General features: G+C 38.9%; 1 protein-coding gene across 2 annotated transcripts in view; it reads right to left on the bottom strand.

Moving 5' to 3' along the window:
• Positions 1–10551: 10551 nt before the first annotated feature.
• The window catches only part of LOC138973131 (glycerol kinase 3-like), a gene marked incomplete at its 5' end in the record, with an annotated part of 30876 nt that continues 26427 nt past the window's right edge, over positions 10552–15000 (bottom strand). The window contains 1 exon segment of one of the 2 annotated variants that reach the window (XM_070345796.1): positions 10552–12965. In XM_070345796.1, coding sequence (XP_070201897.1) covers positions 12934–12965 — 32 coding nt within the window. 2 annotated transcript variants of the gene reach the window in all.

The raw sequence follows: 15000 nt of genomic DNA, 5'->3' as shown, positions 1-15000 counted from the left end.
AGAAGCAAAGGGACACAATTGCTCTAAATGCATACGTCATGAGTATTAGCAAGAGAGATTAATTTACAACAACATGCATCATGTCCCTCTGTTTCTCATATCTTTACATAGCGCTCTGCCTCATTAGATTGAGATTCTTATTTATTCGACTTTTTCCCCGATTTGTAATTAGACAGACCTGGACAAATTAAGCACATGATCGAACTGTCTGTTGCTATCTTTTTTCTTTCCCCGCGTGCGTGCCTCTGTGTGTGTGTGTGTGTGTGTGTGTGTGTATATTAATGCGGTGGTGTTCCATATGAATTTTTTATTTTCATTGATTTATTTGAATGTGCATCTTGTACGTGACTGTGTATTGTTTATTTGTAGATTTTTGTCTTAGTGTAAGGCGCTTAGAACTTTATGTTAGTATGGCACCAAATAAATACCATTTCGATTATTATTGTCATTATTTCCTTTTCCTTTACATATATTCCTCATCTGTCTGATGTGGTGTGGTGTGGTGTGGTGTGGTGTGGTGGGTTGATGTGTGTACGTTTGAAACAGCCAGTCAACTGTTGTGATTCACTAAAGAGAGAGAATACAATATGTGAGCTAGCATATAAGAGATTTTCTATTTGTAAATCTGCTCAAAAACATAAGATAAAGAAATGTTATTAACAATGCATGTGTGTGCGTGTGTGTGTGTGTGTGTGTGTGTGTGTGTGTGAACATATGACGGATCTCTGCGTGCACATATGTCTGGTGTTCAATGAACAGAAGACATTAAACACAGACTAAATTAGAAATACAATGTACAACAAAACTATAGAACAACATAAACAACAATGAATCCCTTCTTATTTTATTTCTTGTATGTATTACATTAGTACATCCAATCCCATAATGAACTTTTCAATATCTGTCTGTTATGATGGCTATGCATGTACAGTAAAATCACTCCTTGCAGCATTCAAGTAAGAAGTGCTACAGTTATATACCAGGGATCGCGTTTACGCACAATTTTTGCGTATTTGACGCATTTTAAAAGTCGCTGACGCGTTTTTTTCGCCGCGCCGCGTAAGCCATACGCAAAAATATTGTAACTTTTTCTTGTCTTCACGCAGCGCTTTTGCTCTGACTTAATAATCACCCGATCCTGAAACTGACTATAGGGCTCGAGAAGTGACGACACACATGAAATCTGCGCGTCAAAACTAAAGTCTGTTTCTTTTTGCATCGAAGTATCGCAAACGAACGTAACGAGGGTATTACCAGATAATGTCTTGTCGGATAATGAAACAGACATTAGCTGCTCTCCCATCTCGCGCTTCCAAAAGGCGGAAAGTGTGTCTAGTCGTATTAGAGCGGGAAACAAACTCGCAAGGCCCGAAGGTTGGAGACAGCAGGGGTGTTATTCGACAGGCGTGCGCGGAGTTCGACAGGAAAACTCGCCGTATTTAGGTAAGGAGTGTCTTTAAGTCTTTCGTGCGTGTTTTGTTTGTGTCTGTACGTGTTTTCGTAGTACGCAAAAATATTGGTCCGTGACGCGTTTTTTTTCGTTTCGTTGCGTATGACTTACGCGTTTTTTAATCAATCAATCAATGACGCTTATATCGCGCATATTCCGTGGGTACAGTTCTAGGCGCTCTGCAGTGATGCCGTGTGAGATGAAATTTTATACGGCCAGTAGATTGCAGCCATTTCGGCGCATATTTACCTTTCACGGCCTATTTTAAAAAGCTAGCGCGATCCCTGTATACGTTCTGCTTTTCTTACAGAGCTAAGAGCACGTCCTCTCAACCCATACACCAATGACACAATTAAAAGGGGAGCCTATGCATGTCAACCATTCAAGCAGGTGTGGCGTTGGAAGCAAACGTTAAAAGCATTAAAATGAGATTGAAATAAAGACAATAATGGCAAGTGGCATTGAGTATGAAGCTGTTTGTATGCATTCACTGCATATATACTGTATATATATACATACTGTTAAATGTCAGTAATACTGGAAGCAGCTGTTCTCAAACTAAGGAAGAATAAATCTCATTTACTTCTTAATACATGCTTTGTTGTCACTGAGTATTTGTGTATTTGTGCCCGAAGAAAATAATTTGTTTGTTTATTTGTTGCTTAACGTCCAGCCGACTACGCAGAGCCATATCAGGACGAGGAAGGGGGGGATGAAGGGGGCCACTTGTCAAGCGATTCCTGTTTACAAATGCACTAACCCATTACTTGTGTCCCAGTCGAAGAAAATAAACATGTTAACCAAAGAAGAGAGATTGGTGGATCCCAAAAAAATGTAAGCAGAGTTTTCATTGCCAATATTCATCCATGGACTCAAATCCAATCTAAGAACCTGAGTTTCTGGATTTTGTTGAAAGAAATTATTTATATTTCTTTCTTATTTTTACTATTATTATTATTTTGCATGTTTGTGCATAAATGATTAAACCTCCCATAAATAATCGCGGAAAGCCTGTCCATAGATTGCTAAGAACTCATTCAGGCAAAGGATTATACTTTTCACAAGAAGTACATGACCACAAAAATAGTTTTCTTTTCTACTAAACAAACAGCACAAATCTAAAACCAACATGATCTAATTGTCTGACAAAATCTATAGCACATTCATGAAATGTCAGTAATGACTGGGTCGGTCAGTTTACTGACACACGCACACACACACAATTATTTCATTTTGGTCAAAGGATCAAAACACAAGATCAAGAATGACTAGAGTATACTGCTGACTTTCTTTTTAAAACTTTCAAAAATACTTCAAGACAACAAAAACATTCTTCACCATAATGACTAGCTTTGCCTCCAAAGACAAAATGAAATCAAGTGTGTACCCCAAAAAGACAGCAACAGCAGCTGGAATTTCCCTCTCAACCAAGTTTCAACTTTAGAATATCAGACACAACCATTCAACATCAACTCAGTTAAACCCAAATTGTAACTGGTAAATTAACTAAGCCTGACATAATACAGCATTTTTTTTAAGCTGCTTGGGATATGCAAGAAGACTAAGCAGCTAACACATTCTGCATAACTTTAGATGTCAAAACTACATCTCAACAAACAGGCTGGCAGACACCAACCTGTTGAAAAAAAGTAAATGTCTACACACAGAAATCCAAAAACAAATCGACTGCCAACTTTCAAAAATTCAGAATTTAAAAAAAACATGAAAGGTACCTTATTAGAACGTTTAATTATGACAAAAGTAAACATTACAGTCACTGATATTCGACCCAGTGGTCTTCCAAGTGGACAGACAAACAATTATTATAAAGAAAATAAACTTAACTTAAATTGTCCAGAAGTTCGTTCGGAAGAACACAAGCAAGAAAAGGTGTCATATACGTTCATTTTCTGTATTTTACGTGTTTGTCTGTCTTTCCACTTAATGACTGTAACATTTTGTTTTGTCATAAGTTAACACTGACCTCTCTTGGTTTTTGTCTACACACAGGAATCATGTTAACACTGACATATGATTTTGAAATCTCCATTTTTACCAACACCAAGCAAATTAAAGCTGTGGTTTATACATACTTTTTAGTGCTGATTTTGACGAACCAAAACACAAAAACTTCAGCTGAGGAATTAAGATTTATAGAAATCATAAATTTGTTTAAAAGTCTCATGTCTGTTAATGTTCTTTTTCATGAATATATATGATGTGCAGAGTAATTATTAGCAAAATCTTGTAAATTATGTAAAGCAAATACAGCTGTTCTGCAATATCATTCATTCACCCATCAAATAAACTTCAGAGGTTAAATATTGAGATAATTTAGCAAACGCATAATTAATTCAGATTTGGTTATCTTGTTTACATTGAATACAACAGTATGGTTCCGTAATAGGCATAACCATGAACTATATTGTAATAGAAATAAAAGTAGAAGTAAAAAAATAGACGGACCAAGCCTTGATCATTAGACCAATTAAATTTCAGACAACTTTTTCATAACCTCCTGCATCAATGTCAAAATTAACACAGGAAACAATTACATGCATCAATACGAAACACTTCAGCTATTACAGAAAGACATTTTTTCTTGACATCATTTTTTTCCACAATGCTATAGTTTACTCTGAGATATTCCACAAAGTTCAAACAACAAATATGAAAAACAGATTCTGCTTTCTGTAACTCATTGTCTCCCAGTCCCAGGTACGGATATATATCCGTACCCACTCATATTGCTCCATCTGACCTTGTACGGATATATCCATACACACAGTCACTTCAGTCACTTTCCTGTAACGTCGATCTAACGCCTGCATTCCAGCGTGTTGCTACACAGTTTCTACACAGTTACTACAATTCTGAGTGACCTGCTGCAGCACAGCTGGCCTCGGCCCAAACAAAACGTGGTCAACATAGGTGAGGTAGAAAGTAGAAAGTGTTAAGCTTGTAACACAATCTTCCTGGAGTTTCAAATAAAATTCAACGACCAAAAAGTTAATTACTCTTCCCAAACGGAACACTATAATGCAAATAAAAGTAAGAGAAAAAATATGTCAACACCATTATGGCCTAGAAAAGAGCTTCACATCGCTGCATTACACATACCTCACACCCCATCCTCCCAAAAGTACAGCAAAATTTGAAAGGTGACAAATATGGCAGAAATGACATTGTTTCCTGGTGAGGAAGAAGTTTGACATGATGAGAGATCCATTCAAATCTGAGTATGCAGCATGAGCACTGAGGAAAGATTGTCTGGACCAAGCCAATGTTTGAAAATAATCATTTGTTTTAGTGTTTTTAACTGTGAGATTTACATACATGCCAGTGATGTAAAAATGAGCAACAAAATAGAACAGCTTGTTTACCTACACATTTGCAGTGTGGAGTTTCATTGCTGCTGGCTCTTTGTTGTTATTTTTTCCTAAAATAATGGGTTACAGGCAAAAACAAATCCTGAGAAATAAACTAAGAGGTTACTGTTTCAATTCATCTCTGCGAATAAACATATTTGTAACAGGTTCAAAAGTATTTCCTTTGTGCAATGCATATGTTTTTGCTGCAGGTCACAAATGATAAAAACAACAAAATGACAAATTCAAATCTCACTTTACCAAACAACAATCATAAAGACTAGCTCAATCTCAAGCAGAATCATTATATCATTATATGAAGCAAGCAATGAAAGGAATAATTGTTAAAGCAACAGAAAAAAATCTCGCTTGTAAACTCAATCTCAAGAGGCTCAGACAGGTAAACAATGTCAAGAGGTTCAGACAGGTAAACAACAGTAGATCTGCTGTAAAGAAAGAAGACAAAATAATCACAGTTGTTTGATAAGGAACGATATCAGGAAAGTTCTTGAAATACGTAACTCCCATATTAACTCTGTACAAGCAAGGTCCATCAAATACAAAAGACGAATTCAGGAAAGAACTCTGTCAAGTTTATGGGTTAACGTGAAAAAGTACGTATTAACAAAACATATCACTTAACAGACGATGTCCGGAACTAACTCTTTCGTTTTTGTTGTTTAAATACTGAGGCATGTAAACCCCTGTGACAGTTAGTCAACTGACATCCCCGTGAAAATGAGCTCAGATATGTGTTTCGTGCACTGTCCGCTCAAAACTACAATTTTTGCATTGAAAAGTTGAAATGATCCCCCCTTTGAAGACCTCAACATAATCTGAGAAAATGAGGTCTAAAATCTGAGGGAGTCTTAAAATGGAGATACATGTACATTTACAGATCGGAAAATCTGAAAAAGCAACTTCTGAAAAGGGGGTGGAGGGGTGTATGCACATTGAGGAGGACTATTTAATGTTTCTTTCTTTATTTGGTGTTTAACGTCGTTTTCAACCATTCAAGGTTATATCGCGACGGGGAAAGGGGGGGAGATGGGATAGGGGAAAGGGGGGAGATGGGATAGAGCCACTTGTTAATTGTTTCTTGTTCACAAAAGCACTTAAATCAAAAAATTGCTCCAGGGGCTTGCAACATAGTACAATATATGACCTTACTGGGAGAATGCAAGTTTCCAGTACAAAGGACTTAACATTTCTTACATACTGCTTGACTAAAATCTTTACAAACATTGACTATATTCTATACAAGAACCACTTAACAAGGGTAAAAGTAGAAACAGAGCTGTTAGTCGCCTCTTACGACATGCTGGGTAGCATCGGGTAAATTCTTTCTCGTCCCAACCAATATGGGACTCCCCCTAACCCGCGGGGGGTACTATTTAATGTGATGATGATGATGATAAAAAACGCTCGCGCTGGACCCGACTGGCTCGCTCCCCCAGTATGAAAGTTTTTGTCTTGTGCACGTTTAAGACCAAGTGATTGCTCTGTGAGAATTACAGGCATTCCCTTTGCTATATAACTACATTGCATGCGAGCCGAGGATGTGCGTGGTGACTGGCCTTTCTCTTTTATTTGATCACAGTGAAAAATATACTGCCGACCCTCTTCATAAGTGGTGAACTGGTGGCCCGCGAAGTTCTTTTTCTGTCCTGGCTCGCGGATTCTTGCATTTATCAAGCCCCAGGTAGTTTTACCAAATTCTTTAATGTAAAGTGAAGGTAAAAGACTGAAACATATGTAAACAAAGGAAACCATAAGAAAAAATACAAATTAATATGAAAAGAGTCAAAACACAAAATCGCGACCTCTAAACCACCGCAGTCGCGACCGAGCAACCAACGCTTGGTAGAAAATGGGGTATACAAAAAATCTAATTATTCAAACACACAACGCGCAAAGCCTGGCAAATCATCCCGCATGCGATACGCATGCTTTTTACGACGCTATATTTCTCGTCACTGTGTGACGCGTTCGGCTGTTCTATCAGCTCAATGGCTGGCGTGTTGCCCCGCCGGTGTGAATTCCTCCCACCGCCAAGTCGTTTTTGTGGTTTATTTTGCATTTAGGTCCCAAGTAACATTATGAAGTTTTAATACGATCAATCGGACCTATTATCAAGTTAGTGTATCAACTTTTGAACGAACTGCGCCCAGTATCTTCCCAGCAATAAGCTGTTAAATTAAGTGGAGAAAGACACACACACACACACACACACACAGAGACACACGATTAAAGTCTGCTGAGCCCAAGTACTAGCGTACTCGGGAATAATTAGTTTTAACGTCCTCTTAGAACCATTTGTGACCCTCCACCACGAAATGAGTCGCATGTCACCTCGCGCGGTTCTGCGCTAGGCTTAATATAAGTCCGGGGAGTGTCTGGTAACAGTGTGAGGATCCCCTTAGTCACAGGCTTATAACTCAAACAGTGTTTGCTCTTTTCTAAAACGGGTTTCACCACTGGATAGAGCATAAAAAACTCTTTAAGAACATGTTAAAATATGAAAATCATGCAAAGGTGACATGCGACTCATTCCGTGGTGGAGGGTCACATTTGGCCTATCTTATTGGGACAGGTAGAGTTAATATGCTTTATGTGGAGACAAGATATTTAATATTTTATGTGGTTGTGAGTGTGTGCCTCAATGCACAGGTCACCGACAACCTGGGGACACATACTACTCGCTTAGTGATTGGCCAACACACGACTTCAATGTCACATGGTTTATTTGCCTCAGTATTTTCCAAAAAAAAGTAACTTTTCCACAACCCATAAAAACCCAACAGAGTAATTTCTGAACATTGTCTATTTTCAACTGTTTTTTATATAGAGACATCACTTTAAACCTCAGGAGCAGCTTCAATTTATATCAGAACCAAAGTAATCAATACATACAGTGTCAAAAACAATGTATTATCAAGACAAACTAACTACATGCTAACGTCAATTCAATGTGCTCACCAATGTGGAATTAATTGTCATGTGGGCAAAATTAAACCACACCAAAACACATTTTGAATCAACTGTAAAATGATGTGTGTCTTCTTCTTCTTCTTCTGCGTTCGTGGGCTGAAACTCCCACGTACACTCGTGTTTTTTGCACGAGTGGAATTTTACGTGTATGACCGTTTTTTACCCCGCCATTTAGGCAGCCATACGCCGTTTTCGGAGGAAGCATGCTGGGTATTTTCGTGTTTCTATAACCCACCGAACTCTGACATGGATTACAGGGTCTTTTTCGTTGCGCACTTGGTCTTGTGCTTGCGTGTACACACGGGGGTGTTCGGACACCGAGGAGAGTCTGCACACAAAGTTGACTCTGAGAAATAAATCTCTCGCCGAACGTGGGGACGAACTCACGCTGACAGCGGCCAACTGGATACAAATCCAGCGCGCTACCGACTGAGCTACATCCCCGCCCGGTGTGTGTCAAAATGTAAGGAATGACATCTTCTTGGACACAGAATATGGAGTATAGAATACAGACCACGTTCAATGAACAAAAACTATACTATTGAAAACAGAAACGGCAAATCATTTACCAAGGCAAGAGACAGCATCTGTGCTCATCATCAGGATTTTAGCAGCAACAAACGCAATTGCGTTAAAGCTTTCAATAAAAAAAAGTTTACACAGTATAATGCGTGCCTAAAAAATAAAAATGAAAATGAAACTTTGTAAAAAGAAACATGTCGCGTAAGGCGAAAATACAATATTTAGTCAAGTAGCTGTCGAACTCACAGAATGAAACGCAATGCCATTTTACTCGTAGCATCGTCAGGCCACCGCTCATGGCAAAGGCAGTGAAATTGACAAGAAGAGCGGGGTAGTAGTTGCGCTAAGAAGGATAGCACGCTTTTCTGTACCTCTCTTTGTTTTAACTTTCTGAGCGTGTTTTTAATCCAAACATATCATATCTATATGTTTTTGGAATCAGGAACCGACAAGGAATAAGATGAAAGTGTTTTTAAATTGATTTGAACAATTTAATTTTGATAATAATTTTTATATATTTAATTTTCAGAGCTTGTTTTTAATCCGAATATAACATATTTATATGTTTTTGGAATCAGCAAATGATGGAGAATAAGATAAACGTAAATTTGGATCGTTTTATAAATTTTTATTTTTTTTTACAATTTTCAGATTTTTAATGACCAAAGTCATTAATTAATTTTTAAGCCACCAAGCTGAAATGCAATACCGAACCCCGGGCTTTGTCGAAGATTACTTGACCAAAATTTCAACCAATTTGGTTGAAAAATGAGGGCGTGACAGTGCCGCCTCAACTTTCACGAAAAGCCGGATATGACGTCATCAAAGACATTTATCAAAAAAATGAAAAAAACGTTCGGGGATTTCATACCCAGGAACTCTCATGTCAAATTTCATAAAGATCGGTCCAGTAGTTTAGTCTGAATCGCTCTACACACACACACACACACACACACACACACACACACACACGCACGCACGCACGCACATACACCACGACCCTCGTTTCGATTCCCCCTCGATGTTAAAATATTTAGTCAAAACTTGACTAAATATAAAAAGAACAAAACATTGCCTTGCTAAGCAATCATACTGGCAGTTACTCTGCCATCAAATTTTCCTTTGACCGGTCGAAACACTCAAATCTGCATTAGACACATGACAGCATTCAGACAAAAGTGGTCACAGAAAAAAATCAAATACGCAGATTTGCAGATTTGAACTTTCCAGAGACTCAACCTTAAGCATTCAAGTTCTGGTAATGACAGCCAGTATTGATCTAGTGCTGTCAAAACAAAGATCTGTGATTCTGGTTGAAGCGAAGAGAAATCCATTTCCATTTCGTTCCAAAGCAGGCAAAAATGTGAGGATTATGTGGCGGGATTCTAAATTTACGTCTGGAAGACTTTATCAGGTCGATGTGAATAAGTATTTATCTATATATATATACGACTTGTGTCTGTGTGTTTGTGTATTTGTGTATTCGCCATGCACGGCCAAAGTTCTCGATGGATCTGCTTCAAATTTGGTGGGCTTATTCAGAGAGACCCCGGACACAACCTCATCGATGAGATATTTCAACACGTGCTCTCAGCGCGCAGCGCTGAACCGATTTTGGTTCCACCTCAGCTATTTTGGTTCCACCTCAGCTACCCGGGCCCCCATACCGACACACCATAGCCGCTACACCACATCACAACGCCAAAGTTCTCGGTGGATCTTTTTCAAATTTGGACACCGTATTCAGCTACACCCCGGACACAATATCATCGATGAGATATTTCAACACGTGCTCTCAGCGCGCAGCGCTGAACTGATTTTGGTTTTTGTGTTCATTTCACCATTATAAGTAACTCTTCCTTATCTTCTCCAGTGTTTGGCGTTTATCTCCCTTCCTTCGTGTGGCTTTCCCGTTCAGTTGTAAGTTACTATTACTATTTTTAGAATGTCACTGCGCTGTCCACTGCGCTGTCCACAACGCTTCCCTTGCACCCGTAAGTTGTTCTTACTGTCAAAGTGAAAAGGTCGAATCAATTTATAGCCACGCGAAAAATACACTCTCACCTATCTCTATATATTTATAGATACAGATATGCATATATATATACGGCTTCTCTGTGTGTGTGTGTGTTTGTGTGTGTGTGTGGGCAAAAACCTGTGTATTGTAGAGTTCTGTTTGTGATGTGGTCTAGCGGCTTTTGTCTGTCTGTATGTTCTGGCATGTGAGAAGCCACAGCAGATAATATAGGGCTAAGAAATAAGCTCTAAAATTCTCGATCCCCTTTGACAGGACTTCGCCTTCAAAGGTGATTGTGGTGAACCGCCACGCTGTCTGTCTCTGTCTCGCGCCGTTCACCTCAAATTCCTGTTTCTGAGGTTCTATTGTTAGAATGTCACTGTGCTGTCCAGAACGCTTCCCTTGCACCCGTAAGTTGTTCTTACTGTCAAAGTGAAAAGGTCGAATCAATTTATAGCCACGCGAAAAATACACTCTCACCTATCTCTATATATTTATAGATATAGATATACATATTTATATATACGGCTTCTCTGTGTGTGTGTTTGTGTGTGTGTGTGTGGGCAAAAACCTGTGGATTGTAGAGTTCTGTTTGTGATGGGGTCTAGCGGCTTTTGTCTGTCTGTATGTTCTGGCATTTGAGAAGCCACAACAGATAATATAGGGCTAAGAAATAAGCTCTAAAATTCTCAATCCCGTTTGACAGGACTTCGCCTGCAGAGGTGATTGTGATGAACCGCCACGCTGTCTGTCTCTGTCTCGCGATTCACCCCGGCGAAGCCGGGTATTCCTCTAGTCCTACATACGTGAGAGAGACCACTCATGAGATAACAATATCGTTCAAACCACACGTGTGTATATCATGTAAATGAGGTCGTGTCAAACTAGTCTAGCAGGGACCTGTTTTCCCACTGCTTATGATGCCAAAGTCACCGAGACAAACGTCAGTATAGAAAAAAATTAGCACTCGCCAATTCCCCTCATTGAATTTTTAGAACTAACACGTCACACTACACTTTCCAGAGTGATGTTTCTTTGCTTTGACGTAAACGATTGCACAAAGCTTTGGAAGAGATCGAGGTTCCAAAAGAAGCGTCTTGACTGCGGGACGTTTTGAGTACATGCACGCGATTCAATCGTGAGATTTACCCTGTCACACGGGCGACTGAGTCATGGAAAATAGCTATGACAAGTCTGCGACTCAGTCTCATGCGATTCCCTCGTAGCTTTGAGCTTTAAAACTTGTTCTATTCCTGCGACCCAGTCGTCAGTCAATCGCAGGGGCAGAGCCAATCAGAACGCGTCGTTGCAGCCTTCACACCGTGACGTAAAATAATGGCGGACAGTGGCAGACAGCGTCTCTTCGTTGATTCAAACCTTTTTGGAAGAACAGTTTTTTACTCAGATATAAAGGAGACGTTTTAGGCGTGTACAGTGGTCGAGAAACATTAATTGCAACTGTTTGAGAACTTTATTTCTCGCAAAGGCGTAATGCTGAAAGGTATTTTTCAGAAAGGTAGAGCGATCGTGTTCGAACATTAGCGTCTGCTCTCGCAAAGTGCGTTTGCCGTCTTCACTGTGAGACGTCACTTCTGCCCCGCTCGCGTGGAGTTATCGTTCGTCAATCATTCATCGTGTGACGGGTCAATGGCCTACGATGTGATGTGCGATCGGCTCAAGATTGAATCACGCGATTGAATCTCAACGATTGAATCGCGTGTGTGACTGAAGCTTAAAATACACAAGTACAGAATGAAGGATAAACAGAATACTACATGGCTTGCTGTGTTGTACCACATTTACACTCGTTGCTTTTTCAAATCGTGAACAGCTCGCTTTCGCTCGCAGTTCAATATTTAAAAAAGAAACAAGTGTAAATCTGGTACGACACAGCAAGCCATGTGGTATTCTCTATGTGTTGTTTTTCTTCTATTTTTTTCAAAGAGATTTTAAATTCATTGTGGTTATAGCCTGCTAGCGAAGGTGTCATCCACAATGCAAATGTGTGCAGACCCAAAGCATTTACCAGAGCTCTGTGCTGAAGCATTCAGTAGAATGGGTTTTTTTTCCAGACTATCTATTCTGTATTTAAAAGAGGTGGTGCACAACAAATGATCATCACTACTAGAAGGTCACTTTCTTATCTATGTGGACGTTTTAGCTGGCAGACACAGTCCTAATCCCAAGCCCTGCGCAAGGAAGCACGAATGAGCTGTGTTCAGCTGTGAGTTAGTTCCCAGGCATAGTAAAACCTTAGCTTCTTTCCCTGATTTCCAGAGAGCGATCAGGTTTAGAAGCAAAACTGGAAAAGTGTTGGACTTTGGTTATTCAGTTTGGTTCTTTCACTGCATATCATCTGAGACACAAACAACCAACCAACCATTCAACAACACACAGATCATTCAGTAAACAATAGCATTTGCACACAAATGCACAGAAAAAAACACCTGACAGTACAATTGTCTGTACCAATGACAATCGTCATCTGCTGATATGTCGTATTTGTGCGTAGACGTAGAGGGCAAAACTTGACCAGAGGAAAAAGCATCCGGCGAAGCTGGGCCAAAATCCATTTCTCAGCGGCACTATTGTTGCACAGAAGACAGAGAGGGAACGTCTGGATACAGAACAGTCAAAGATGGCTAACACAACAACAACAACAACAGCAAGCAAGCATGCAGGCAAAGCAAACAACAAAAGCATGCACAAACTTCATCAAGATTGACAAAATAGAAGAATGCATCTCAAATATACGCTACTGTAAACACTAAATAAGATCTCTTGAAGAAGAGCTGCATTTCAGCATCTAGAAGTCATGTAAGGCCATTCTAAAACCTCAACAAATCTGAGAAAATGGGGGTCTTAAAAAGGAGGAAGTACATTAATTTGCACAGGTTCTGAACAGTAATCTATAAAATAAAATAAAATAAAAATGTCTTCAAACGAAGGAAGTTTTAATTTGGGAGTTCCACTATACCATCCTTCTTCCATAATTAATCATGTGCAACACAACAAATCTCTAAGGCTTTTTGCATGTGATAAGAATGTATCCTTTCACGTTATTGATGAAACCCCCCAAGAATACAGTCCTGTACAGAATGACAAAAATGTGTTGAATTAATTCTGCACAAGTGACACCCATGTCAATTTGCAAAATAAATTCAGCAACAAATTCATAGTCTGTATAGAAAGTAGTAGTTGAATGTTGGCATGTTTTCAAGTTGAAGGATTTTCTTATCACATGTACAAGCCCGCACAGATCTGTGGTGACGGAAATGATCACTCAAGCAGGATGGACAAGAACTGGGCGAAAAACAAGTGCATTTGTACATCTCAAACAGAGACTGACTGGAGAACAACAAAATTGTGAATTTCCACATCTCACACAACAGACTGCAAGAAGCTAAACCAACACAAAGAAAAAAGCTAGTGTATCTGAATATCTCACACAAAAATTAACTGCAGGAAATAAATATAGGAGAAAAGCTTGTCTCTAAATCTAGACTCGTTGCACAAAATAAAGAAAGAAAGGAGTGTACCCTATACAGACTTGTCAAACATGGAATAACTTTGTACAGTTCAAGCAGTTAGTTGACTATACTACAGGCATTAATTCAACCCACAAATATCCATGTAGAGTTACAACTGCCAGCTAAAACATTAGCAGACTACTTTACATTGAATGTGAAAATTATATTATACACTGAGCTTTGTACAATATGCAATTGCGCAGTTGCCACAAACACAATTCGCCATCTATATAAAGCAGCATTACAATAACAAAGAAAGACTTAACAAGCAAACAAAATGCTTTACAATCAAAATAAGTTAACTTAAGCATGCTTATAGCGTATACTCTTTTGCTTTTTTTGTGTGCAGAACTACACGTAACATTTACATCATATAAATGTGCATGTGCAAAAGAAAACTGACAGAAATGACAAGTCAAGGTCGCAAATATGAACACAAACACTCCAATGAAATAAAAGTAAACAACAGGACAAAAATAAAACAGAAAAAAGTGAAACTACAAAATCAGCATGATTTTTCTCAATGCAACAAAAACTAACAAACAAACAACAAAAAATGAACAATTGCGTAGACAAATAATGTCAGAAAGCTTTTGTTTATCCACTATTTAGCCTTCAAAATCGAACAGTTCTAGTGCATTTTCATTTTCATATTCTGTCAACATTAGGTTTTACTCCTCTCAGTAATGAGGGAACCAGTCTAAATGATAACCCCCCAAAAAATGTCTTCAATAATTCTTGGCACTTCTGGTCATTCTCTGGTATTCATTTGGCATTCTCTCCCTTGTTTTCTGTTTCGTTTTGGTTTTACTGTTTGTTTGTTTTTTAACTTTCATTTTAGTTTTAAATCTCTGAAAATCTGTACTTACACCAGTTGACATTCATTTGGCGTTCTTTCCATTTTTTTCAAAACTTTTATTTCAGTTCTAGATCTCTACAGATCTGTTTTGTCACAGGAATATAGTTGCTATAAGTACCTTGTGTCCAAAGGGTGACAAAGAAAAAACAATGCAAACTGCTTAAATCTTCCTCAGTCGATCAGTCACAACTGTGAAGTGGGCCTGTTCAACATTCAGGTGGTCTTATTGAACTGTCAGGTGGGGCGATTCCGTGTAGTGGAGC

Source organism: Littorina saxatilis, linkage group LG8, assembly GCF_037325665.1.
Source record: "Littorina saxatilis isolate snail1 linkage group LG8, US_GU_Lsax_2.0, whole genome shotgun sequence".
In the NCBI taxonomy this organism is placed as follows: Eukaryota; Metazoa; Mollusca; class Gastropoda; order Littorinimorpha; family Littorinidae; genus Littorina; species Littorina saxatilis.
The sequence above is the reverse complement of the archived record's forward strand: the minus strand, read 5'-3'. Positions and strand labels throughout refer to the sequence as shown.